The following is a 25,780-nucleotide window of genomic DNA, read 5'->3' on the forward strand; positions in this document are numbered from 1 at the left end:
CTTGTCACCTTAGTGGGATCCACTGGGTAAGTAGAACATTGTCTTATTTAAGTTAAATAATTTCTGACTGAAATAACCAAAGCATTTTAGGACGTCATAAACAAGAGTCTCGTATATGCATCACATTTAGAGCTTAAAACTGTGAAGTCTAAGTGCTACGAGAACCACTTTTATTTCTTCTAGATTCTAATGTATCCAAATAAAACCTAATCTTAATTTTTTATGGTAATTTTCCAAAGGTTCTTTACTAATACACTCTGATTTGGAATACTGCTTTAATACCGTGAACAGTTCAGTATTACTCACTGCATGTTCTTTTTAAAGTTGCTCATAAAATAAACAAATTTTCTATATTTCATTTTCCACTGTGACAGAATAATAGAAATAAAATATAAAAAACATTAAAGAAATGACATTTCTGCAATATAATTACCTGTACGACATCAGTAACATCAATGAAATTAGTTCCTGGAAACTTCATGTCTTCTTCCTCACTTTGTATATCTTCTGGAGCCTATTTGTAAAGGCAGATGGTAATTATTAGATAGCTCACGTTGGAGGTAAAGAAGAATATGCATTAGCAGAAAAACTTCATGCCAAGGATGCAGTCACATCATCACTCTCATCAACAGCCCAAATCCAAGACAAGTGATTTACCTACCCTAAAAAGTGAGGGGAAATTTCTCTGCTTAGTACAGAAAGAGCTTATTAAAACCCTTCATTGTATGCCAACAATTAAAACTTGCCCTTAATGAAGCAACAGTTCTAGGGCAATACCTGTAACTCCTATTAAAGAAATAGATATATATATATAAAAAAAACAGGACATGAGAGTCTGAAAGTACCTTAAGCAATCTACTAATGGGCAATTTCTACACAGGTATTAGAGACATTAGTTACAAATAATGGTTGCTATTTTAGTCACTGGTTTCTGTCTTATCCACTGATACTCTTGGCCAGACCTAAGCCAGAACAGCAGCTGAAACACAGCAGATACAGAAGGTACAATAACCAAACAAAAATAATCACTGCATCTCTGTGCCCTATTCAATTCATGCTGTCCAAACTGCATAACACACATTACAGAAAACCACTGGAAAAGCAGCATGTTACCCTGTAAACATGTGCGCTACTTTACAACGTTATCTTATAATATGCAGCAGTAAACTTTTATTTGTAGAAAATCTGCTTAGATTATACTAAAAAAACACTTCTAAAAGGGTATATGGAAAGAGAAGGGAGGGGAACAACTCCATGGCCTAGCTATTTTGTGTTATCACACAACAGGCTACCAATGAATGTGCATATCACTCATGTCTATAATATGGCCAAGGAACAGAAAGGGGAAGGAAGAACACCCTCCACTGAAGCCAGTGCAGGGCAGGCATTTAATGGTCCAATATAAGGGATTACAGCTCTTAACACAGCATCATTTTTCACTGTGGTGATTAAATAATCTAGTAAGTACAATGTCTTGATGTCATTTTTCATACTCTTAAATGAATCCCTTGTAGTAAATTTGTCAAAGTAACTATGCCATTTCTCCTGGAACTGCCTAATTTCTCTAATAAAACAAAATAATGAGATAATGTGGCAGTAATTTAACAAAACGGACTGATTTCTCTTTTTTAAAAGAGAATTAAATTCACACATGTTTAGACCAATCAGTACCTGTATTACAGCATCAGCAGGACTAAGTGCAGGTTTGGGTTCTGGAGGGCCATGGTTTTCACTCACACTGCCACTTGAAATACTGTCAATATCAACATTTGGTAACACCTAGGAAAGAAGAAATAACCAGTCTGAAAAATCTGTGTGTTAGCTCAGCTACTGTTGTTGAACTGTTTATATTCTATCTTCCTATTCCTACTCAGTCATGAAATATTATCCTTTTTCTTCTCATGTTACTTGATTTCCCCTGTTCTCTAATTCCCTGGACTTTGTCTCATATGCAATGAAAGGTGAACAGACCCATAACAATTTATGTAACACACATTACATAGACATGCAATCCATTTCAGCTGGCCTACAAGCCACTGTGCAGAGCTGATTATTGGCTTCATGTTGTCATATATCTGGTAAGGTAAAAAGCATGTGGGTAGCGATATGGAAGGGAACAAAGTACAAACTCAACCTGTATTTAACTTCAAGATCCATGAATCATTTATATTTGAAAGGTGTATGTAGGAGTGTGTATATTCTCAACAATTTGAATCCAAGACACTGAATAAGTCAGAAACATTAACTTCCTTGACAACAGACTCGTATGAAAATAAGAGAAGGCTAGACAAGGACTTCAGTGGTTGATTAATAAGGAGTGAAATTCTTGGGTTGAATATCATGCTTGAGAGAGAAATCTAAAAGACCTAACAATTCATCTCAAGGCTGACACCTACATTAATACTTGTTTTATCCCAAGTTTCTTCTGGCTTCAAAGTCTCACAAAGAGGAAAAAAAACAAGTGAAACACTGTGACATGGGACTATCTTACAAACAACTTACATAGCTGACCTATAGAAAGAATAATTGTTCTGTTTGGCTTAAATAATTTAAGTTGTGATGCTTTCTTGGTCCCTCCATTCTGAATGTTCATAATGTTTGCAGAAAAACAGCTACTGATGTCAAAGTAAGTTACTAATGGATGAGACCATTAGTTGGCATTAATTCATTGACACAAACAAGTCATCACCCTTGACACATACCTGCACAGACAGCTGAGGGGGATCCTTTTTCTCTGATCTCATCTCTATTACAGCTACGTTTGGCTTTTTTACTTCAACTGGAGGCTTTGGTGGCACTTGGGGAATAGAGGTTGTGACTGTAACAGGGTGCGGATTACACATAACTACTCCTGCAGGCTGCACTGAGGTGTCATTAATTTGGGTCTGACCTAAAGAAAGTTTTAAAACAATCACAGGTAAATATCAACCTTCAAAACAAGGCAGTAAATTAACAGATTGAATTCTGGGTGTCAGTGTTTTACATGAAACAGAGCGATTACAATTACAGACCAAGACTTTATTCTACTCTAATACCACTGACTAAAGCACTGAGCCTCACCAAGTAACCTTTCCTAATAAAAATGTGGCTGTGGTAAATGTACATTTCTAGCAAATGATTCGGTTTCCTTGACTAGGGTGACACCTACTGCTGAAAACGAGCATAACTACATTGTCTTTGCCACTCAAAATCTACACGCCGTGCTCCTTTCCCTTGACATCCTTTTAACCATATTCAAAATACTATTACACATCGTATAGCATCCCTTAAATTTGGATAGAGACCCTCTTATTTTGTTACTTAATTATCATCTTTAAGTGCTATCTCTTCCCAAAATAAGGTCTATATAGAGGTTTTGAAAGTCCAGGAACACAGAAACCATGAAAATGAATCATGTGTTCAGCACAATCCTGCTGAAATTGCTGGACTGAAGTCACTGTAAATGCTGAATCCAAGGCCAAAAGAACTGGTCAATCAGTTTCTACTTACACAGATACCAAACAAAACCAAATGGAATGGAATAGAAATGGAAAGCACACTAAAGAAGGCATATACAGATAATTTCTCAGCCAGATATCCAGCATGAAAGATGAGGAGAACCGGAACATTTTAAACCTGTTTTCCAACAAATTTCTCTCACAAGAAGGGCAACTGAAAATCTCACAGACTGTAGCAAATCACCAACATGACAAGATTGAAGCTGCATTTCCACAGAGCAGCATGTACCAACCTACATCCCCTCTAGATGTTATTCATTCCTACCTAGTGGAATAGCCATAGGAATTAGGTGACCTTCAAGGGGACCGCAGTCAGCAGACACATCTCTGTTTGGACTAAAGAAATACTGGTTTTCTTGAGCAAGTGCATACAAAGGATGCTGTTTCTTTGAGCTGATTACTGCTTTCTGTGCATGACAAGAAGTCTGTGTTCCTGCTGACTTTACCTTGGTACCTGAAATGAGAGCAGTTTAAGTTGCACACCTTCAATGCACAAACAAACTCAGTAACATCACACGCTACTGAATCAAGCCTTGGAAGCAAAACAGTTACATTTTTTGCTGTAGGATGGAAGGGCAGAGTTGTAAGAGTGCCAAGTTAGATGTCTCAGTATTGACAGCAAGGGAGAAATTATAAACTTTAGAACATCTAAATCTACATTACATGAATATGTGCATAAAATTTAATCTTAGACCTCTGTTGTTTACAGTCATCATGCTTCACGTATAAAAGGCCCATTAGCACATGGCATCAAACACTCTTTCTAGCTCTATTTATATTTAAAAGCTTCCTAATTAGTTGAATAATGGGAGTCAGTGATTACCAATCTTTATTATCCCTAAGTTTTATAATGTGACTTTTACCAATGCAGACACAAAAGTAAGCCAACCCATTTACAAAGTGGCATTTTAGTACTAACAAATGATGGGTTGCAAGACTAAAAACAAAAATAGCAGGTCATAACTCTTCCATTAGAAAACAAAGATCAGAAAGAAGCATCTCTGAGAAAGGATTTATTGTCATGTTGGATAAGCAAAGCAGTGAGAAATCTCAATGCAACGCTGTGGTCAAGTGGTTAAGCATAATCCCCAGATGTCTCAATAACAGAGCAGTAAGGCAGAGCAAGACAAGACTTCCATATACAATAATGTAACAATCAGCTCTAATTCTGCACCTCCATAAATACTGAAATAAGTTTAATATTAAAAGATTAATTTTATTAGGGGAATCACTTGGAAACTGAAGTAGCTGTAAACTGGAGCCAAATGCTCATTATATATCAGATACAAAATCTAAAGCGCACTGTCTACTCTTGAACCACAAGATACCTAACAACAGGAAGAGGGAACTAAGGGCAGAATTTCTCATGTCTTTAAATGATGAGCAAATGCCTTTCTTCAAAGCACCAGATTAGCCAGAAATATTGTTCTTTACTCAAAGACAAATTACAGGACTCGGTAACATAAATAGATACAGTTCAGTGGCTTGTGATTTAGAAGAGGTCACACTACACAACCTAACAGCCTCCCCTGGCCTTGAACTTTTGAGTAAAAGCAGAAATTGGCAACATGTCTGTAATGCTGCCAACTTGTAAAAACAAGGTTCTCACAGCAAGAATGATTAAGTACTGTGTACACACAGCACCTCGCTTTAATTGCTTTCAACTTTTCGTTTCTCCCTGAAAAGTTTATTTTCCCTGGGTAGAAACTGGACATTTAATTATACTTTGTTTTAAAAACCTGGCGTTTTACATATATTTATTAGTTCAAATTATGCAAGAAAACAACTTTTTCTTTTAGAGAAATGCCCTCCTGCTCATAAAAGTGTGAATAGTTGGATTTTTTTCCCCCAGTTTCCCAGAAGAAACCAAGCATTAGTCACTACAGTTTATTTGCAAAGAAAATGGTTGAGAAAGTTATAAAATGACTGAAAGGAGACTCTCCAGACGGCTGTTTCAGTCTTAAATAAACATCCTTATTCTATCGTTAATTTAAAACGAGCTCAGTGGACTGCACTACCAAAAAAGTCATTGGATTATTCTCCATTTTTCAGCCAATCAAACTCAAGGCCAACTGTTAGCAATGATATTAAAGCCTTAATCAGCTGGAAGATCAAAGCCAGTAAGGGAATCTGGGGGTGCAACTGAATCTCAGAATCCTATGGGTTGAAAAGGACCCCAGTCCTCATCCAGTTCCAACCCCCTGCTATGTGCAGGGTCACTAACCAGCAGCCCAGGCTGCCCAGAGCCACATCCAGCCAAAAGTACTACAGTGACATTTGGAAAAGAAGCTGCATGACAGGAAAGAGCAAACCATGTCTAACACACACTGGATTTGATTTTCTTTTAAGAATCGCTTACCTCAAACCGTAGACTCAACTTTATTTCACTTTATTTACACTCCTACTGTAGAGGAGCAGGAAACTGTTTCTAATTCTATTGGTTACACTTTCCTGCTACAACTGCATCTTTCAGAACAGCAGCCCACAAAAACATCTGATACTTTTGGCATCAGAGTCATGCAGGATACAGGATAATTACTTTCCCATTTTATTGGCAAGACGTAACAACACACACTAATTAAGCAACTTGAGCAACTGTCATGGAAGAGTGAAAGACACGTCATGGCAGTATCAAAACAAAGGCTGACCTCAGCCTAGACTCACAAAAATCAGAGAACAGGTTAAACCTTCATAGGAATGCTTAAGTAAGTGATACATTAAGAAAAGAAAATCCACCTTCCCTTCCTCCCTTAGACAAGAATACAAGGGTGTCTTTTAATTGCTATCATGATATAAAGAAAATGTAACTTTCAGGCAAAAACAGAAAACTACAGACTTAGTAACTTGGAAGAGAATGCATTTGGGTAAAGGCTATCCAGAGTTCATGCTGTTTTCAAGCAAATAGCTTTTACACTGTATTTGTCACACTCTAGAGTTCTAGACTATAATCAGCATGGATCCAGTACACTGTTCTCTTCTTCATTTACTATTCACCCCAACACAAAACAAGACAAATCACAGGAGAAGCTTATCACAGCTTCATGCAATTTGTACCTTTACGTTTCAACACATTAAATATGGTAGTGGGTGCAAACTGTTAGCATCAAAATATCCAGTGAACTGATTCTAAGCAAAGTTAAATCTATGGAGGAGGTGAATGGAAGGACACAGGGACCGCATACTTTTCCCACCCATTTACCCCTTCCCCCTCTTTTAGGAGGAAGTTTTTCCCCCAGAGGGTGGTGATGCACTGGAACAGGTTGCCCAAGGAGGCTGTGGATGCCCCATCCCTGCAGGCATTCAAGGCCAGGCTGGATGTGGCTCTGGGCAGCCTGGGCTGCTGGTTGGTGACCCTGCACACAGCAGGGGGTTGGAGCTGGATGAGCACTGTGGGCCTTTGCAACCCAGGCCATTCTATATTATGATTTACAAGGTCTTGTTTCTGAAATAATAAAATTGGCTTCCCTGGAAAGCTTGTAACCTTCTCCAAAAGAGAAGAATTCTATAAATCTAGACAACAAACTAATTTAGGGCTCAGCAAAAGCAGAACTGCTAATTAAAACATATTTAAAGAAGCATCTGTTCTCAAATGTTAGAGGCAACTGTATCATAGCTACACTAATTGCTAACTAACACACATTTTATTCAAAAGAAGTAGAATAACTAAACTGAAAAACTATATATATACATATTTAGTCATATCAAAACTACAAGCAATAAGACAGTAGTTTTAGTCAGGTTTTCAACATCTGAAGTTAAGTTTTCAGGAGTGTTTTTGTTCTTTACCACGACATCACATTTTCAGGGTGGTTTTGAGAATTGGAAATGCATTCTAGCATCAAGACTGATTCTTTGTGGGCTTGAGGGCAGTCATAAGAAAAGTGCCACAATGACATAAAGACACCTCTGTGCTTAACACCCAAATCTTGTACTGTTCTGAGGATCTGCAACCTCAGATGCAAGTCATAATTCCCAAAAACATAGTAGTGCTGATCTTCAAAGACATAAACAGTGTTTAATACCATCTATTTTTATGGCCCAAAACCATGGTTTCATTAAGTGGCTGCCTTCATCACAGTAACGCCCTGTATCTCATACAGAATATAGTATTTTGACAGTTAGAAGAACACAGTTCTTCAATGTGACAGTTTAGATTGCATCAACTGCATGGTTACTGCATGAGCACAAGCCCAAGAAGTGAAGAGGGAAGGCAGCCAATAAATACTGCACTCTTTTCCCACTGATGCTCACCCCATTATCTTGATTGCTCCTGCTACTATCACTTTCACTGCCTCTTAAATTCAAACACATTCTTTTCCTTGATCATTATCTTTAATCAGTCAACTTGCTTGCCCTCTGCTGCAGTGAGACAAAGAGCCCTTGTGGCTTTTTCTTCCCCCTTTCCCACTTCACTGTTGCTTTCTATGCTTAGATTTTTCAGTTTTTGTTGTTTTTATTTTACCTCTTCAAAATTTATAAAGCAACTTCAATAAGGGAAAACAGAAGCTTTAATACACTCTTTCCTGTGCACATACAGAGAGCAGTGCCCAGAAAACTTCAATCATAATGAAAATAACAGTGCAATGACTTAGGGAGTTTCTTTGATTAAAATGTATCCTTCATAACAAGGTTTTCTAGTTATTGCAGAAGAGAAGGCTCCAGGGAGACCTCATTGTGGCCTTCCAATATTTGAAGAGGGTGTATAAGCAGGAGAAGTATGACTGTTTATGAGGGTGGATAGCGACAGGACAAGGGGGAATGGGTTTAAATTAAGACAGGGAGGTTTAGGTTGGATATTAGGAGGAAGTTTTTCACCCAGAGGGTGGTGACGCACTGGAACAGGTTGCCCAAGGAGGCTGTGGATGCCCCATCCCTGCAGGCATTCAAGGCCAGGCTGGATGTGGCTCTGGGCAGCCTGGGCTGCTGGTTGGTGACCCTGCACACAGCAGGGGGTTGGAACTGGATGAGCACTGTGGGCCTTCTCAACCCAGGCCATTCTGTGACTCTATGATTATTAAGAGTAATAGTATTTTTCAGATCTCAATAGATTTGAAATGAATCAATCTACTAAATGACACAGCTGGCTGAGCCTGATACAAGTAACCTACACCAGAACCTGGGTTAACCTTCCAACACGCTCAACTTATAGGTGCTTATGCAATTACTTCCAGCAATTCCACATCTGAACTTCAAAACTTGAGCACCAAGTAGTATATACTATTATGTTTCTTAGGTTTAGAAATAAAAAAGAAATTGGAAAAACCTGCTGGTGTTTTTTTTAGTTTTGAAAGGAGAATCTTTCAACATTCCTGCAGTTGCTTCAGCCCTAAAGGGATGAGCAGAGGAACACAAGAAATACAAGGGATTCCTACTAAGAAAACTGGTGAAGAACACATTGTTCACACCCAGGAATTACTTACCTCTAACACACTCTATCACTCTGGGTCTTTGAAGTTTAGATTTAGGAGATGGAGAGTTGAATCTCAGATAAGGTGCTTTTTTGAGAGTGCTACGATGGCCCTGGTAAATTGGTTTCCCATAAACTTGGCTTAGATACTCTTCATTTTTTACTGCTGCAAATCCACTCACAGGCTCCTATCACCAGAAGGAAAGACATGAGGTTTAAAGCTCTTCATATATGAACATTTGAACACAACAGAAGAATTACAGAAGTCTAGGGGGGAAAAAAAAAGTTTTGCGAAAAGCATTATATGCTGCATGCACACAGGAAAACTTCTGCACATAGAACATATATAAGAAATGCTTACAATCAGGTGGATGAAACATTAGGTGCAGGGGAAATCAAACTCGTAGCATGACAATGAATTCTACATTCCTATACATGCTTAGACTTAGGCTTCTACAGCACACAAAAATAAAAACAACTCTCACAAGAAAAGTCCACAGCCCAGAGCAATAATTTTCATATAAAATTATTAGTCTCGTACACATTTTTTCCCCACAAATCCCAGAATCTAGAGCATAGATTGCACAGCACTACCACAAAGAAACCAAATACTTATGAACTCACATCTGTCCCCTTTTTATTCCTCTGCAAACTTTCAGAATAAAAATAAGTTCTAAAGCCCGGTTTGCTTATGTTATCTTGGGTGCGATTCTGTGACTTAGCTGCAGATAAAGGCTTCTTTGTTGAGCATCCTTGGATTTTCTGAGTTTTTGCCTTTATTTCTTTACTGTTCCTCATAGCCTTGACATTCTGAGCTCTCTTGATCCATGGGACCTTTTGATCATGTTTCACTTGTTCCAAATCATTTCTTGCCATTTCTGCCTAAAGATAAAACACAAACATAGCCTTGAAGATAAAATCTCCTTTTACTATCAGAAGAGTCTGTGGATAACTTTGAAGTTCTAAGAAATGGTCTGCGCATTTTATGTTAGCCTGCGAGTGTGACCAAGTGATTTTCATTAAGCAATGAAAGCTTCAGAATAGGTATAAATATTTTTCTATAGGAAACCATAAGCTACTAATAGTAAAGCAGTTTTCTCACGTTGCCAGGTTGGGGGTGAATCACACTTAACTATCAACATGAAAGAAACAATGTGAGCTGGAAAAGACACAACGCAAGAAAACCGAACTCATTTTTTTTCCTCCAGCCATACCTGAATTTCTGCACTAATGGCCTTAATCCGCTCATCCACAGCCTTTCTGATACGAATCTTCTCCAATGCATCTCTGAAAAAGATGGAACTGTTTTAGGTCTGAAATGGCACTTATTCATTCCTGGGAAAGCAGAAACCTTTTCTGTGGAACTCTATGGAAACAGAAACCCCTAACACAGATCATGTACATCTATGGTCTCCAAAAGACACTGAGCACACTTGAATTGGGTTCCCCAAACCTAAATATGTTCTTACATAAAGCCACCTGCAAAAACCGTCCTGCTGATATGCACTAATAGGATTGCAAACACCTCTGAGTAAGTGGCAGTTGCATGCCGTTCATATTTTCCATCAAAAGCCAAAGAAACGGGTCTACAAATATTCCAACTCAAAACATAATGAGCAGATGACAAAGGTTATCACTTCCTCTACAATACAATTATAGCATCTATCATGCCTGAAAAAACCTTTACATGAAAAGAATTACCATTCTCAAGAAAACACAAGAATATTTCAGTAGGAAAATAATGACTGTGATTGAAATTGGTGCATTTAATGCAACTGGTTAACCAAGCAAAAATTCAAAAAGCAAAAAAATCTGCTGTACAACATGTAATTCTCTAACATTATAAAGTCTCTTCAGATCTGAATGGTGACACTGCCGTAGAGTATTTCCATGCACATTTGTCTACAAAAAGTTCAATGCACCCTGCTACTGACAGCAGAGCACTTCATCCAGTTGACAGCCCCAGAGTTCAGATTTATCTTCTGGAGAATAGGCTGTATAGATTTGACAAGTAACAGGTACTTGTCCGAAGAAAAAAATCTCAGTTTATATCACAAGGTCCAAAAAGTTGAAGTTCAAGAGAATGATGTTATGATTTCTAAGAAGAATCGAGGAACTGCAGTAGCTCTTCAGTGCACAGGATTCATAAAAACTGTGAGGTTTAAGAGACAAAAGATGAGCACATAGTCATGCAAAGCACTGAGGAACAGGGCCTAACCTGTTTGTAGTCAAGGCGTTTATGAAGGCAGACATGGCATCTCCACCCTTTGCACGAAGAACGGCTTCCAAGTTTTCTTCAAGAACTTTTTTCCTGCTTTGAACTTCTCTCAAAACCCTCTTTGCATCACTCAGGATAGATTCTGGTGCTTTAACACTTTGAAGGACGGATGGTTTGATGAGTTGATTATGTTCAGGAGGATCAGATGCAGTGGTAGTTGGTTTTGACTACAATTGAAACAAAAGCACTGGGTTTTAACCAGAGATTATAATGTAGTTTTCTACACTCTAAGTGTGTGAAGAGATTGCACTTGTATAGATTTGCATGTAAACCCTTGTGTATACATGTAACAGTACTGATGAACACTTAAACATGTAGCAAAACCCAAAACCCTTTAAATAACTAAATATACGCCCCAAGAAGCACCAGGGGATATACTTAAATTTGAACTACAACAAACCACCACACCTCAGCACCACCAGAATTCTCTCCCTTTTGATGATTTTTACTTTTCAGAAGAGGAGACTGAGGGGAGACATCATTGCTCTCTTCCAGTATCTGGAAGGTGCTTACAGAGGGAGTGGGGTTGGTCTCTTCTCACTGGTGACAGGATGAGGGGAAATGGCCTCAAGTTGTACCGCAGTAAGTTTAGGTTGGATATCAGGAAACACTTCTTTACAGAAAGGGATGTTAAGCACTGGAATAGGCTGCCCAGGGAGGTGGTTGAGTCACCATCCCTGGATGTGTTAAAAAACCATTTTGATGTGGTGCTCAGGGACACGATTTAGCAGAGGGTTGTTAGTTATGGTAGGATGCTGAGGTTGAGGTTGGACTCAATGGTATTTAAGGTCTTTTACAACCTGAACAATGCTATGATTCTATGATTCATGTTCAACCTTAAAATGATATAGACGTGCCAATCACCCAGAGCATGGAATGGTAATTATACCAACATTCCACACCACACTCGTATGAGAAGGATTTGTTCTGTCTTATTCCTTTAAGGCTGAATAAGACAAGCCAATGAACAAGTTTCATTTTACTTTGAATAATGTAATCTGTACATAAAAACAAATTATTTTCCAGGCAAACAGATATGCAGTAGTTACCATAGTGTTACCTCATTGCAAAGGAATTCAAAACATTTCCATACGTCACTATTTAAAAGTAATAAATAAATACATTTCAAAGTATACCTTAATGAGATCATTCATGTCTGATTTCCACGAATTTGCTTCCTAAAAAATAGGGAAGAAAAGCTGTTGAAACTTATCTAAAGACGAATCTGTCAAGGTAAAATCTGGAGAGGATATGTGATGAATTCAAATAGACACAAACAGTTCTTTGTGAACTGTTAAACCTCACTGTGCACTGCTTTTAGGTTAGAGCACCACCTTCTGTTCCATCTCCACTTGCCTCAGTCTCTTCAGACCTTTTGTATCTTTGAGGTGAACTGGTCATCATTCAGCCCAAGCATTTACTCCCTCACTCTACAAAGTTCTCAAGCAATGATGAAAAGCCTTCAGTGAAATACCTAGTTAACTCCAGCAGTTAAATCTGCTGAATTAACCATTAGGCTTCTTACTGAGTTTTCTTTTTCTTTAGGAAGGAAGACACTCAAGGACATTTATGTCATCTCCGTACCCATTATTCCTTCTCTCCATCTCATTCCATTTTGCCTGTGCTAGGTAGGATACATTACTCAATATCTGCTTTTAACAAGAGTAGTATGCAAATGTTTGTACTGTAAATGCAGTACGTGGCAACTGGTCTCTTACTAATAAGAAAACTTAAATGTGCAATCCACTAATATGGTACAAAAATCTATGAAATGTTACTTACAGGAAAGGAAACATCTTAAGACAACCCTGAAGTTGAATGTACTTAAGTAGAACATTATTCTTTCCCAAGACGAAATGTTTCACCAGCTTTGTTAGAGCTCTATGCTCTAATATCACAGGGACAGAGCCAGCAGAAAACAAGCCCTCAGTATCAGAATACCTTAAAACAAATGATTAACAAACGAAGAAAACATCCTTATTTACTATTGTTTTACCTACGGTAGAAGCGCAGTAAGAGCCTCAACAGTCTAGTCAAATTCCTTCCACACACACCAAAAAAAAACCTTCCATATTTCACATCATTGTAAACTATCAATGTTCTTACAAAGGTAGAAGCAAGGGAAATGTTTTTACTGATAAGACATGTAAGTTCTCAGCACTTTTTAACCCTCTTTCTGAAACTCCAGTTATTCTGACAATACAAACTTTACCTGTAGCACGTCGTGCATCTCTTTTCTCAACTGGCCAAGAACTTGGAGTAAATCATCTGCTTTTTTCACCGTTTTCTCAACAGAATTGCAATTTTGGGAGGAGTTTTCATAAGCAGGGCATGAGTCTGTTTGCAAAGCAGTAGGCCTGATGGGAGAAATACCCTCTATTATAAGTTTCACAGCTATTTATGTAGCCCAAAAGAAGTCACTGACTTCCACACTGAGCATGGATTTAAAATGCAGGAACATCAAGCCTTTATGCAGAATAGAATTTGCTTTTTCACCTAAGGTTATTGACAGCTTAATGAATTTTCTCTGTTTATCACTCAGCACTTTGAGTCGCATCCTTGCATTTGCAACAGTGAAACTGCATTTAAAATTCAGATCTAGCAGAGCAGCATTTTAACTTTAAAAACCTTTCGGTTTAAAGCAATTCATATTTTCATAAATAAGACTATTTCTGTAGCTGTTTCTCACATATTAGTGAAACTACGTCATCAGATTATTGCCTGAGGGAAAACACGTTTCAGACTGCATTGCCTAGAAACTTAGCTTAATCTAAAGCTTAGAAACTGATGCTGCTCCCTCCTAATTAAGTGTTCTCACATAGCTCCCATAAGTAGATAACCTGGAATTCTCTTGTCAGTGAGATTCCATTTTAATACAGCGCCTTCACAGCTGGCTTTCTTATGCTACTCCTTAAGCCACAGCAAAAGAGGAATTACATTTAGAAGACAAAGAAGCACTGCAAGTGATACCCACTGACCTCTGAGAATGGTGTTACAAATTGCCCTTACCAGCCAGCTTTCATCTACCTTCAGTATGTGTTATGACAAAACACAGAAGCTTCATACAAATACTTGTGCTCTGATGTTTTACTTCCAAGACAGCTTTATTGGAGTCAAAAACCAAGTCAATGACTCTTTCACACCACCACTATCTCATACATCTTTCTCAACTTCATTAAAGTTAAGAAACAAAAAAACACATCCTCAATTTTGGATATGTGCATTTGTTTACCTTTCTATCTGGGAATGCCAGCTCATTTTATCATTGATTAATGCCTTCTCAGAAGACTCCATTTGTCCCCGTGGATCTACTTGAGGATTCAGTATATGCTCAAGATGTCTCCCACCACCTCAGGCAGGAAAAAAAAGTCATAAGTATCATTTAGTTCATTCAATGGATTTCAATACTTCTTTTCTTTCCTGAGCATTACACTAATCCATATTACTACAATTGCTTTACAATAGCAAAGTCAGAAAACACATGAATGAAACCCTGGCAAGCAATTGAGGTATTTTATCCACGATGCTACAAGTACAAGGCCTGGATCTTTTAAATGTCCCTCCTCTATCTTTGGTCCTTAAGTATTCCCTTAAACACAACCAACTGAAAAAAAGTCGAATTACTTTTTCTGGCTAAAATGATCAAAAACAAGTTCCATACCACTAAACTGATCTCAAGTAGTAAATTAATATGTTTGCTTTGCACTTGCCATTTTAATTGCTATAACCCAGGGACTTTGTTTATGTAATTCTGTGAAAACATTTATTCAGACAATGATAACTAAGTTACCGTGTAGTCCTTCTATTTCAAATTATCCTATGTTATCTTCCATAAACCTGGCAACAAATGGTCACTGTTTTTAATTTCTCATCTCACAAAACATTTCAGTGAGAAAATCTGCCTGGAGGCTACAGGACAGCACAGTACTGTCATAAAAGCCTCACAGAATGGCTTAGGTTGGAAAGGACCTCAAGGATCATGAAGCTCCAGCCCCCTGTTGCAGGCAAGGCCACCAACTTCCACATTTAATAGCTGCACAGGGCCCCATCCAACCTGGCCTTAAACACCTCCAGGGATGGACGGGGCATCCACAGCCTCTCTGGGCAGCTGTTCCAGCACCTCACCACTCTCAGAGTACAGAACTTCCCCCTGACATCCAACCCAAATCTTCGCTCCTTCAACTTCAAACCATTTCCCCTTATCATGCTGTTATCTACCCTTCCAAACAGTTGATTCCCCTCCTGTCTGTAGACTCCCTTTAGGCACTGGAAGGCTGCAATGAGGTCACCCCACAGCCATCACCAGGCTGAACAAGCCCAGCTCCCTCAGCCTGCCTTGAAGTATTCAGTTGGTTAAGAGTAGCTGACTTATTTCCAACAGTTTCCAACCATGAACTTCCCCAGACATACTTTCAAGTATTCTCAACACAAGTACATACGTGCCATCAAACCAACAGCTCAGAGAAGGGGGGGAACAAAGAGTGTCTCTGCCTCCCCAGATGGAATTAATTAGATGCAGACTATGCTGTTATTAAGTGCCAAACTCTAATTTTAACTAATCTATGTCACACAGTAAAAAAATCAATTTTACAGAAGTAACTTTTACTTCTCATTGCTAATGTGATATAAAATTCAGTATAAATAAATCAAAATCAATGCAAAACTAACACTGAAAGAAAGAAATACTAATAAGTTTTCTTCACCTTGGGTAGGCAGACCACTGGAAGGATAAACATTCTTCTGAGATGATGATATTCCATTATTAAGCAACTGCTGTTCTGCCTCCTCAGCTTGTTTTGTCATGAGACTGGAAGAAGGCACTTGAGTCTGCTGCAGGCTACCCATGTTGGCAGCAGAGCTGATGAAATGAGACTAAGAGAGAAATGACAATGAATTGCTGATACTTCCATTCATTTCCTATGTTAAACTGAATGTGAATATTTGCTATGCAATCATATGAATCAGATTTTGACATGATTCTTGAGAGGATGAAAAAAGAAAGATACAACAATAGGGATAATCCCCAAATTCCCAAAACTAAGTTATAATTTAAGTTTTAAAAAGCAAGTGACGATCACATTAACACTGAGATACAGAAGAAACATTTAAGCAAAAGCTTTGCCTTCTTACATAGATACCTGAATATTCATTTGATGCTCCTGCAGCTTTTCCAAGTGATGAATCCGTTGCAGCATAAAAGCGTTCATTTGTTTTTCAAGCTCGCTGACTCTTTCATGACAGTGGGGCTTCTCATGTTGAGTCTTTGTTTGCTGTTCAGCAACACGCTGCAGTTGCCTATCAATCTCCTGTAGCTTATGAAGTAATGTCGAAACTGAGTTAACTTTGGCTTGCAAATCATTTTGTACCTAAGAGAAAGAAGGAGAAGAACCTCATGGCAAAAAAGATACAAGCATGAAGAGAACACAACACCTCTCCATCATCACGGAGTGATTTGCTTCTCAAAAGAGAAACAAAGTATTGATTAGCTTTAATGTTGGTGGCTTAGCAGTACTATGAAATTCTTCTGAGATATAAATCGAATGGTCTCCACCCACATGCAGCCACATCCCATTTAGTCAAATCCTAAGCAGTTCTCTCTGCTACAATGGTTAGCATGCCTGAGATCACCAGCACAGAAAACAGTTGGCAGATATTCACAGTTCATTTTGGTTCTACCACCAATCACTTCAAGTTTGCTTAGATTTACTGCTTCACAGTGGGCAAAGAACTACCATTACCATAAGCTATGGACTCACTTTAAGAAGAGGAGCAGTGGTAGCAATGGCAGCAGCAGTTGCTGCTGCAATGGTTGATGCAGAATCAGCTTCCCTGTATGTTGATCTGGGGTCTTGAACAACACTTTCCTTTCTTTCTGGGGAGGCATTTCCTAACAGCTGTACCTTCACCTCCTTAAAGACAGGAGCACTTCGAGTTCTGGAGAAATAAACAAGGTCAAATAAACAGCTTTGTCACAGTTTCAATATAAAAAGGCATTTCTGTGTGGTATTTCCATGACCATAGCAAAGAATATGTTTAACAGGTTGCATTTTGCAAAGTATAGCATGCCAGTAGCAAAGCTCTACTATATAATTTTTGATCTTGAAGATTTATAGCCCATAGATGAACAGCATATGCCCTTACTGGTCTTTAAAAACAGCCTACGTGTTGATTGAATTACAGAATCACCATAGAATGGCTTGGGTTGGGAGGAACCTCAAGGATCATGAAGCTCCAACCCCCTGCCACGGGCAGGGCCACCAACCTCCAGAGCCCAGGCTGCCCAAAGCCCCATTAAACCTGGCCTTGAACACCTCCAGGGATGGACGGGGCATCCACAGCCTCTCTGGGCAGCTGTTCCAGCACCTCACTGCTCTCATAATAAAAAGCTTCCCCCAATACCCAACCTAAATCTTCCCTCCTTCACCATAAAACTATTCCCCTTGTCCTGCTGTTATCTATCCTTTTTAAGAGCGGATTCCCCTCCTGTTTTGACAGAGACTGAGGAAGTACCTACTATTAACATAAAAACAGAATGGCACAACAACACAGACTTACTTTTGCTTTAATACTGCTCTCAAAGCCTCTTTCTGGCCAGCAGGATACCGAGAAATTAAAACATCATCTGTGTGGAAGGGCATAAACCATATTTTGTCAGGTTAACTAATACAAAGCACCCATTTTAGAAGTAGAACAAAGAGTTACTGAACCAACAGGTAGACACTAGGCTTCATTTAACACAGTTGTACATAGTATTGAATACTGGTATTAATAAAAGCAATGTTGGTATGCTCTGTAAATGACAACCATGTCACCTTATCCTATTAGAATTTGAAAAACATTGTCATATAAATGGTAGCTTGAGCTCAGACAATGCATTCAATGGGCCCCTGCAAATTTCAACTTGAAATTAATGTAATTGAAAAACAACTCTAAGGTTGTGCGAAACCGAGCCAAGATGTGATGGGTTCACTGTTTCACTACTGCTATTTAGCCACATGTGCTGATAAACCAGACAGCTGCTGCCTCCCCCAGTCACAGAAGAGGCCAAAATACCTTTAGGTCTCCTGTTATCTTCTGGTAGCAGTGAATGATCTGCTTCTTTAGGGTGATCCTTCAATAAGAAGAGAAGAAAAGCACACATCAAAGCCTGCAGTATCAATGGCCAAACTTTTACAAGGAGACAGAACTGGTGACTACACAAGTGTAAGCAACTCCATAATGCATTAACACACAGTCACTGAATGCACTGAACAAAATACATTAAGGTTTCCCACTACCACAGAGCCAGAAGGACTTTGCACTCAATAACATTGTAGGGACAGTAACATAATTCTCATCAGAGAACAGATGCCTTATAGGCAGGCCTTCGTTATATGGAAGACACAGTACACAAATCAAAGGAAAATAAGCATTTTAATCACAAGTATTAAATAGTTCCATATAAACCAATGTCCATTTCAATAGCTATGATGTGAATAAGAAAAAAAACACACAACATTTTAAGGTTTTTCCAATGAATATTAAGAAACGTGTAACAGCTTTTGAAGAAGAAGAATACCACTAAAATTTAAGAACATATCTGGGTATTAACTATGCAACATGCAGCAGTACATTAATAAGCCCCCTCCAAACGCTTCAGCATGAATATCACATTAGCAACAACTGGGAACTTATCGTGCAGAATCAGAGCTCAGGATCTGCTGTGCTTCTCCAGATGCTGATCTCTTTGCTCAAGGCTGTGGGAAGCAACAGTGACTTTCTTACCATGTGTGGTACAAAAATGGCCTCCACAGGATCTTCCACTACAAGCAAATGTTCTGGGTGACCCTTAGTACACTGGACTCCTGAAAATAAAAGCAATTTTACTGCGGTTAAAGAGATCTTGAACGTGTTGTCGTTACCCCTTGATTAACCCAAATCTCAGTCTATTCTCTGCCTGGTGGCCCTGCCAGGCAGGGGGGTTGGAACTACATGATCCTTGAGGTCCCTTCCAACCCGGGTCATTCTGTGATTCTGTGATAGAGATCTAAATATAACTCTCATCACACAAATGACCGCAGTTATCTACCTGAACCTTATGAAATGGAAATGGTTTACATAATGCTACCAGAGGCAGTTTTCATGCAGATCACAGAACCCAGGTTGGAAGGGACCTCAAGGATCATGTAGTTCCAACCCCCCTGCCTGGCAGGGCCACCAAACATACACCTTTACTAGATCAGGTTGCCCAGGGCCCCGTCCAACCTGGTCTTGAACACCTCCAAGGACGGGGCATCCACAACCTCACTGGGCAGCCTGTTCCAGGGCCTAACCACTCTCCTAGTGAAGAACTTCCTCCTGACATCCAACCTAAATCTTCCCTCTTTTAACTTAAAACCATTTCCCCGTGTCCTGCTATTGTCAGCCCTTTCCAAGAGTTTACTCCCCTCCTGGGAGTAAGTTCCCTTCAGGTATTGAAAGGCTGCAATGAGGTCACCCCGCAACCTTCTCTTCTCCAGGCTGAACAAACCCAACTCCCTCAGCCTGTCCTCATAGGGGAGGTGCTCCAGCTCCCTGATCATCTTCCTGTCCCTCCTCTGGACCTTTAACAAAATCTCCATGTCTTTATTATACTGAGGGCTCCACACCTGGACACAAATAACACGTAACCAATAAATACCTGCGCTGCGGGTCGCGACATCGACAATTTTACAGCTGTAAAATCCTCCTGCTGCTCTCACCCCGTGGACGCTGGTGGAGCGAATGAGCACATCGCCTGCAGTCAGGCTGACCAGAGAGTCCCGGCTGGAGCTGCTCTCCGCTTCCATGCAGGCTTCATAGCGGTGCAGCTATGGGCGGTGCTTTAAAGGCAGACCCTAAGGGCCGTGTGAGGGTAGGCCGCTGCGACAGCCGCCATGGTAACAGCGCCCGCTCAGCCTGGGTCGCGCACTGATGACGTACTTCCTTCCAGGGACTCGAATCGGCGGGTTTAGAGCTGAGTGTTTCCGGCTGGTGGCGGTGAGTGCGCTCAGGGCGGCGGGGAAGGGCCGCGGTGTGGGCAGGGAGCACAAGGTGCCCTTGAACAGGAGAGCTGAGGGGTGTGGGGAACGAGTGAGGGGCTTCATCTCTGTGCTGTTATGGGCTGAGGCATCAGGTAGGACTGGAAGCGCCCTGCTGTCCCTTGGGAAGGCCTGGCCGTGCGGGCCATAAGGCCGCGTTACCACTGCGCCGCCAGGGGGCAGCGAGGGAATGGCTTATAACCCTATGGGTGCTATGCACATGAGGCTGGAAGAGTGAAGGACGAGACGAGTGTGGCCTTGTAGTCATCAACAGGCCTTGACCATGCACCAAAAGCCATATTTCCAGCGGAGGGCCACTAAGATGGTGAAGGGCCTGGAGTATCTCCACTATGAGGAGAGACTTAGGGAACTGGGTCTGTTTAACCTTGAGAAAAGAAGGCTGAGAGGGGACTTGATCCAGGTTTATAAATACCTGAGGTGTGGGAGCCTTAGTGGTGAGTCTGGTCTCTTTTCAGTAGTGTGTGGGGATAGGACTAGGGGTAATGGGATGAAAGTACAGCATAGGAAGTTCCTTAATAAGAACTTCTTTACAGTGAGGGTGACGGAGCACTGGAACAGGCTGCACAGGGAGGTGGTGGAGTCTCCTTCTCTGGAGATATTCAAGACCCGCCTGGACGCTGACCTGTGTGACATGGTGTAGGGAGCCTGCTTTGGCAGGGGGGTTGGACTCGATGATCTCTAGAGGTCCCTTCCAACCCCTACAGTTCTGTAATTCTGTGTAATAATAAGCCTGTGGTGCACACAATGCTTGCAGAGGGTGCTTCAAATGTGTAAAATGAGATGGTGCCATCGGGTTGTTTTAAGTCAGAGCTGCTTCCCAAGTGCAAGTGTACAAGCTTTGTGAAGCAGCAGCTCAATTATACGTAATGTTAAGCTTGGCAAGCAAGTGACAGAAGTGGAAGATTTCAGGTTTGTTGTATGCAGACACAGTGAAGCAATGCTGAGTGTGAGAAAGGCACTGGGAGGGTCTGAAGCTGAAGAGGACAAAAGTCTTTCCTCTGCTGTCTGTGGGCTTGGGCTGCCTGTTTAATCATCAACTTAAAGTGGATTGGCAGCGTTCTCACTCTTGGTTTTCTTTCTCTTGTAACAGACAGAAATGGGAGAGTAGAACTGCCATCCATTTCAGTTGTTCTCCCAGATGACAACTGTGTCCGCTTAATGCAAGTGAGAGGTTACAATGGCTTCAGCAATGCTTTGCTTCTCTGTATTTCATAGGTTCTCTTTAAAAGAGAGTGATTTAGTGTAGGGTTTTTAGAGATAGGGTTCTGGTTAGGCTGCGGTTGGACTTAAAGATCTTCAAGGTCTTTTCCAACCTGAGTAATTCTATGATTCTGTGATCTATTGACTTGTGAGGCATTCCTGGTCGCAGGGATGGATATCTTAAACCCAAGAACCACATGCATTCCTTATCTTCAATCCCTGAATTCTATGGCTCTGTTCTTCCTATGTAGCAACAAAGCATAACTTCAAGAAGCAGCTATTTACCATTGCTCCACTGCTGGGAGGAGGAGGGTGGCTGCATGTTTGCAGGAGCTCTGCTTTGCTATTTTAGTTGCTTCATTTGCTTTCCCTTGTAGAAATAACTCTTTTTTTGTTCTTGTTCAGAATAATTAGTAGCTGTGCTCACAACAAGCTTTCCTCACAAAGAGATTCTAGCTTGGCACTGACTTCTCTTCCACGCATTACTGCGAATAAGACTGAAGGATCATCTTCTCTTCAGGGTGTAACATTAACTGGCATTACCACGGGTGATGGACCTTGGTAATACATCAGGCATGGGAAAGGAAGGCGTGCTTTCATTACGATTGAAGGCTGCCTAGAGATGTACATTCAAGCCTTAACTTGTTTATGAGGAATGCAAGCCATCCTTAAGGATGCTTGCTTCAATTCTTGGATCCCTGGCTGCTCATTCTTCCCTTTTCATTGATCTGTTTTTCTTTCTTTAAGGCTGCCCTCATTCTGTTCCCATTTATTGCATTTCATTTGCTATATTCAATGACCAGAACACTGACTCTAGTTTAAGTGTTTGGTGAGAATGCAGCTGCATTGAGTCCATTCATCCATTTCTGATCCATGCTGGTTCATTCAAAGTTGGCACTGTTTCATATTTTTTTTGCCTGTTCTTTAAATGACAGCTAAAGGCACTGAATTAAAAGGCTACATAATATTACTGCTTGCTTCTCCTCCACTCCAGTTTTACTTCATGCACTTGAAAGCCTTTATAAAAATTCCATACCTTTCTTCACCCTCCTGTATAGTCATTTCAGCTGTTCTAAATGCTTATGAAGTGTTTAAAGGACAGCAGTTAGCAGGTAGATCTGGAAAGAACTCAGCATCTTGAACTATCTGGGATATTCTTCTAGCTGAATACAGGTCAGATAACTTTGAATGGGTGGTTTGAAAGCTTGCTGGCACCATTGCATTTAAGTAACCTTAAGGAACACGTTCAGCTTGGTTCTCTCCAAAAATGTTGTTGTCTGTGCATAAGCTTTTTGTGTAGAACTCAACTTATATCTTCAGAACAGGTGACAGAATCTCAGGGAGCAGAATATGGCCGGACAGATATCAGAAACTGATCAGATCAAGCAGGTGAGTGCTGTGTTTGTCAGCAGTGCATTTGAACATCTTCTATTAATTTGTCACATAGAGTAAAATGTACAGTGCATGGAGCAGAAGGAAAAGCTCTCTATATTGTCCTCTGAGATGATATTAGTTCTTTATCAAGCAACATTTTCACATATCCCATACAGTACTGGACCTATTTAAGCACTAACCTATTTAAACACAGCATTTTGGACCTATTTAAACACAGGATTTTATGCTGAACCTGTTAATGGGCACTAAGTTTTCCTGGTGAGCTGTCATTGGAACGTTACCATCACCAAACAGCTCATGGAGCTGTGTATAAGAAAACAATAGAGATTTAATTTTTTTAATGCTGATGGTGTTTTTAATTTTTACTGCAGTTCAAGGAGTTCCTGGGAACATATAATAAAATTACAGAAAGCTGCTTCATGGATTGTATAAGGGATTTCACCACCAGAGAAGTTAAACCAGAAGAGGTATGTCAATGTTTCCTGTGCTTTTAATTACCCTTTGGGTAGAATTTCTGTTTAGTACTCAAACTTCAGAAGCAATTTGGAAAGTCTGATCTTTCAGTTAGCTGGAAAGCTCGTTAGCTGTCAGTGGAGGTGTTCTGGCACACAGCTTCCAAGTGAGAAGAGAGATGTGCTGGTAGAAATGTTTGCCCCCACAGCTCTGGCTGTTCAGTCCAGTTCCCTAAAATTACAAAACGATGACAACGGGGAGCTCCATCATGTACTCATCTGCCAAAAGAAAAGGCTCTGGATCAGATGAGTTACGTTCTCCTTGTTTTTCATGGCTTGTTGGGTGGCTGCTTCAGAGTGGTATAATTATGTTGGTTAGAAGACTTAATAGCTTTGTTTAACTCTAGCTTTCCTGCTACCAGGAAGGAAAAACAATCCAAAACCCAACTAAACCACACATAAAGACTGAAACCAGCCACTTTGTTGGAGCATTTTCTGCCTCCTTAGTTTAACAGCTGCCTCTCAGTGCAGGCAAAAATCATCTCTCTGCTCAGCTTTTGTTTTGCTGCATTAAACCAAGCTCTCCTGGCTTCCCAGGACTGATTCTTTGTTCCCATGATATCTCCTGCATTTGCTTTGCTGGAAATTCTCTTGACTGCAGGTGGTCAGAACTACTCTGAATAAAGTCTTGCCATTGCCTTTCACCAGCTCCTTTTTAGCTGCCTGAGCTATACAAGATGCTTTTCCAAAGCATCTGGTTGTGGCCCTCGTGGATATGGGATACTGGTCTAAATGGATGACTGGTCTGCTCTGATCATAATTCCCTATTTAAAGTTATAGCTCTTTAATAATTAAGCCAAACGCCTCCACGGATCTCCTTGGAGATGCTGCATTTGTACAAGCAGCTGCTGCCCTCCTTCCATACAACACTCTGCACTGCAAGTCTAGACTTCCCCAGGCAGGGTATCACAAACACCACGCCCTCTGGGAGATGTGGCTTGGGGTGCTTTTAGAATTGAACAGCATTTGTTTCCTGGTCAGACTTAACTCCTGCTTAACAGGTTTTACTGTAACTGATGCCAGGTCAGGGAGGGAGAAAGAGAAAGTGGAATGGAGAGAGTGTACATCTGCAGGTTCTGTGTCTTTTCTCTTCCTCTCTGCTTTCTGCATCCCTTTATACTGAGCAGAATCAAAGCAGTTTCTGGTTTTCTGTTAATCATGCAGAGCTTTCATCTTTCTTTTCTATCTAAGCGTGATGACTTCTACAGTGATTGAAAGGTTTGGAACCAAAATATCTGACTGGTAGAACTGTAACTCAGAAATAGATCCCATGGCTTTTTCCTTTACAATAGAAAGAAAGAGAGAGAAAGAGAGAGAGGGAAGGAAGGAAGGAAGTTTAGGGCTGTTCTGTGAAGGTGAACCAGGCTGGTGCAAGACGACTGCTAGAGTTAATAGGAACAAGGTCAAAAAGAGATTAACCTGAGCTAACACGCAGTGGAGCAGATTTGGCTGTCAAAAATAGGTGTTTGCAAACCTGGATTCAGAAAAAAAGGGGGGAACCTAAAAAACCTTTTCTCAGGTTTAGTGTTTACTGCAAAATAAAATCCTTTACGTACTTCATTTCACAAGAGCAGCCCAAGGATGAAGCGTTAATATCTCCTAGCTCTAAGGTGTTTTCCATGAAGACCTTTTTATGAGAGTGCAATTAAAAGACATTTCAAGCATTCCTCAAAAACTTAAGCTTATCGTTTTCTACTGCATAGAGAGACTGTGAACAATTAAATCCTGAGCTGTGAGCCTAACACAGAGCATGAGATGTAGTCAACCAATCTTACAAACCTGACTATTGCACTTAAGTTCTGCTGTGGTTTTTCATCACTCTTTGAAGCTGTTTTTCTCTCCCTGCAGATAACTTGCTCAGAACATTGCCTACAGAAGTATCTGAAAATGACACAGAGGATCTCCATGAGATTTCAGGAGTATCACATACAGCAGAACGAAGCTCTGGCAGCTAAAGCAGGACTGCTCAGCCAACCTCGTTAGACAGGAGCACTCTGTTCAGACTTCATAAGCAGTGCCAGTGTTCACTGGGCAAGAACACCTTTTGGATTTTCTACTGTCAAGATGCATGTCCAGAAACTCTGAAGGTTGTTCTAGATGCTGTTTGGAAGCTGGAAGCCACGGAGGGTAATGCAAAGAGTTAGGGAGCGCTGTCTGACAGCAGAGTCTCTTTCTGAGACTCTCATTCCACTCTGCAGTGTATTGTCAGGGCCCACAGACCACTATATTGCAATTTCAAAGGGAGGGGAAAGTTATGCTTTTCCTTCTGTTAGGACTGATTCAGAGGCAAAAGAAGTGTAATGCGAAAATACGTTTTTTAATTTAATTCAAGTAAAATATATGGAACCATACAGTTGTATGTATGTTTTTTCCACAGGTAATTTAGGATGCTGTTTGAGAGCCATGCTTTGTTTGCAGTTTTATTCCTCACC

The 25,780-nt window shown here is 40.3% G+C and overlaps 2 protein-coding genes across 17 annotated transcripts in view; one reads left to right on the forward strand and one right to left on the reverse strand.

Moving 5' to 3' along the window:
• Positions 1 to 20,083, reverse strand: part of KIAA0586 (KIAA0586 ortholog) — a 59,867-nt gene extending 39,784 nt beyond the window's left edge. For 5 of the 9 annotated variants that reach the window (XM_015865718.2, XM_015865717.2, XM_032445130.1 and 2 more), the window contains exons 1-18: positions 19,842 to 20,082; positions 18,947 to 19,026; positions 18,236 to 18,293; positions 17,738 to 17,804; positions 16,939 to 17,116; positions 16,321 to 16,548; positions 15,886 to 16,054; positions 14,415 to 14,532; positions 13,395 to 13,539; positions 12,319 to 12,360; positions 11,123 to 11,349; positions 10,119 to 10,191; positions 9,529 to 9,786; positions 8,918 to 9,092; positions 3,763 to 3,951; positions 2,703 to 2,890; positions 1,672 to 1,779; positions 434 to 514 (exon numbers count right to left, since the gene is read on the reverse strand). In XM_015865718.2, the coding sequence (XP_015721204.1) occupies positions 434 to 514; positions 1,672 to 1,779; positions 2,703 to 2,890; positions 3,763 to 3,951; positions 8,918 to 9,092; positions 9,529 to 9,786; positions 10,119 to 10,191; positions 11,123 to 11,349; positions 12,319 to 12,360; positions 13,395 to 13,539; positions 14,415 to 14,532; positions 15,886 to 16,054; positions 16,321 to 16,548; positions 16,939 to 17,116; positions 17,738 to 17,804; positions 18,236 to 18,293; positions 18,947 to 19,026; positions 19,842 to 19,989 (2,532 nt within the window). In that variant the 5' untranslated portion in view covers positions 19,990 to 20,082. Of the gene's footprint in view, positions 1 to 433; positions 515 to 1,671; positions 1,780 to 2,702; positions 2,891 to 3,762; positions 3,952 to 8,917; positions 9,093 to 9,528; positions 9,787 to 10,118; positions 10,192 to 11,122; positions 11,350 to 12,318; positions 12,361 to 13,394; positions 13,540 to 14,414; positions 14,533 to 15,885; positions 16,055 to 16,320; positions 16,549 to 16,938; positions 17,117 to 17,737; positions 17,805 to 18,235; positions 18,294 to 18,946; positions 19,027 to 19,841 lie in introns of all 9 variants that reach the window. The other 4 variants (XM_015865721.2, XM_015865720.2, XM_015865719.2 and 1 more) reach the window with 2 other exon arrangements.
• On the forward strand, positions 20,082 to 25,699 carry TIMM9 (translocase of inner mitochondrial membrane 9). 8 transcript variants are annotated; one of them, XM_015865731.2, is made up of 4 exons: positions 20,082 to 20,179; positions 22,762 to 22,830; positions 23,208 to 23,303; positions 25,197 to 25,699. In XM_015865731.2, exons 2-4 carry the CDS (start codon positions 22,792 to 22,794, stop codon positions 25,329 to 25,331), a joined length of 270 nt encoding a protein of 89 aa, XP_015721217.1. In that variant the 5' UTR covers positions 20,082 to 20,179; positions 22,762 to 22,791; the 3' UTR covers positions 25,332 to 25,699. The 8 variants fall into 8 exon arrangements, with proteins under 8 accessions (XP_015721217.1, XP_015721221.1, XP_015721220.1 ...); XM_015865735.2 differs by having other exon boundaries at positions 20,125 to 20,179; positions 22,767 to 22,830; XM_015865734.1 differs by lacking the exon at positions 20,082 to 20,179 and adding an exon at positions 20,211 to 20,233.
• Positions 25,700 to 25,780: the final 81 nt, after the last annotated feature.

Source organism: Coturnix japonica, chromosome 5 (assembly GCF_001577835.2).
Source record: "Coturnix japonica isolate 7356 chromosome 5, Coturnix japonica 2.1, whole genome shotgun sequence".
Taxonomy (NCBI): domain Eukaryota; kingdom Metazoa; phylum Chordata; class Aves; order Galliformes; family Phasianidae; genus Coturnix; species Coturnix japonica.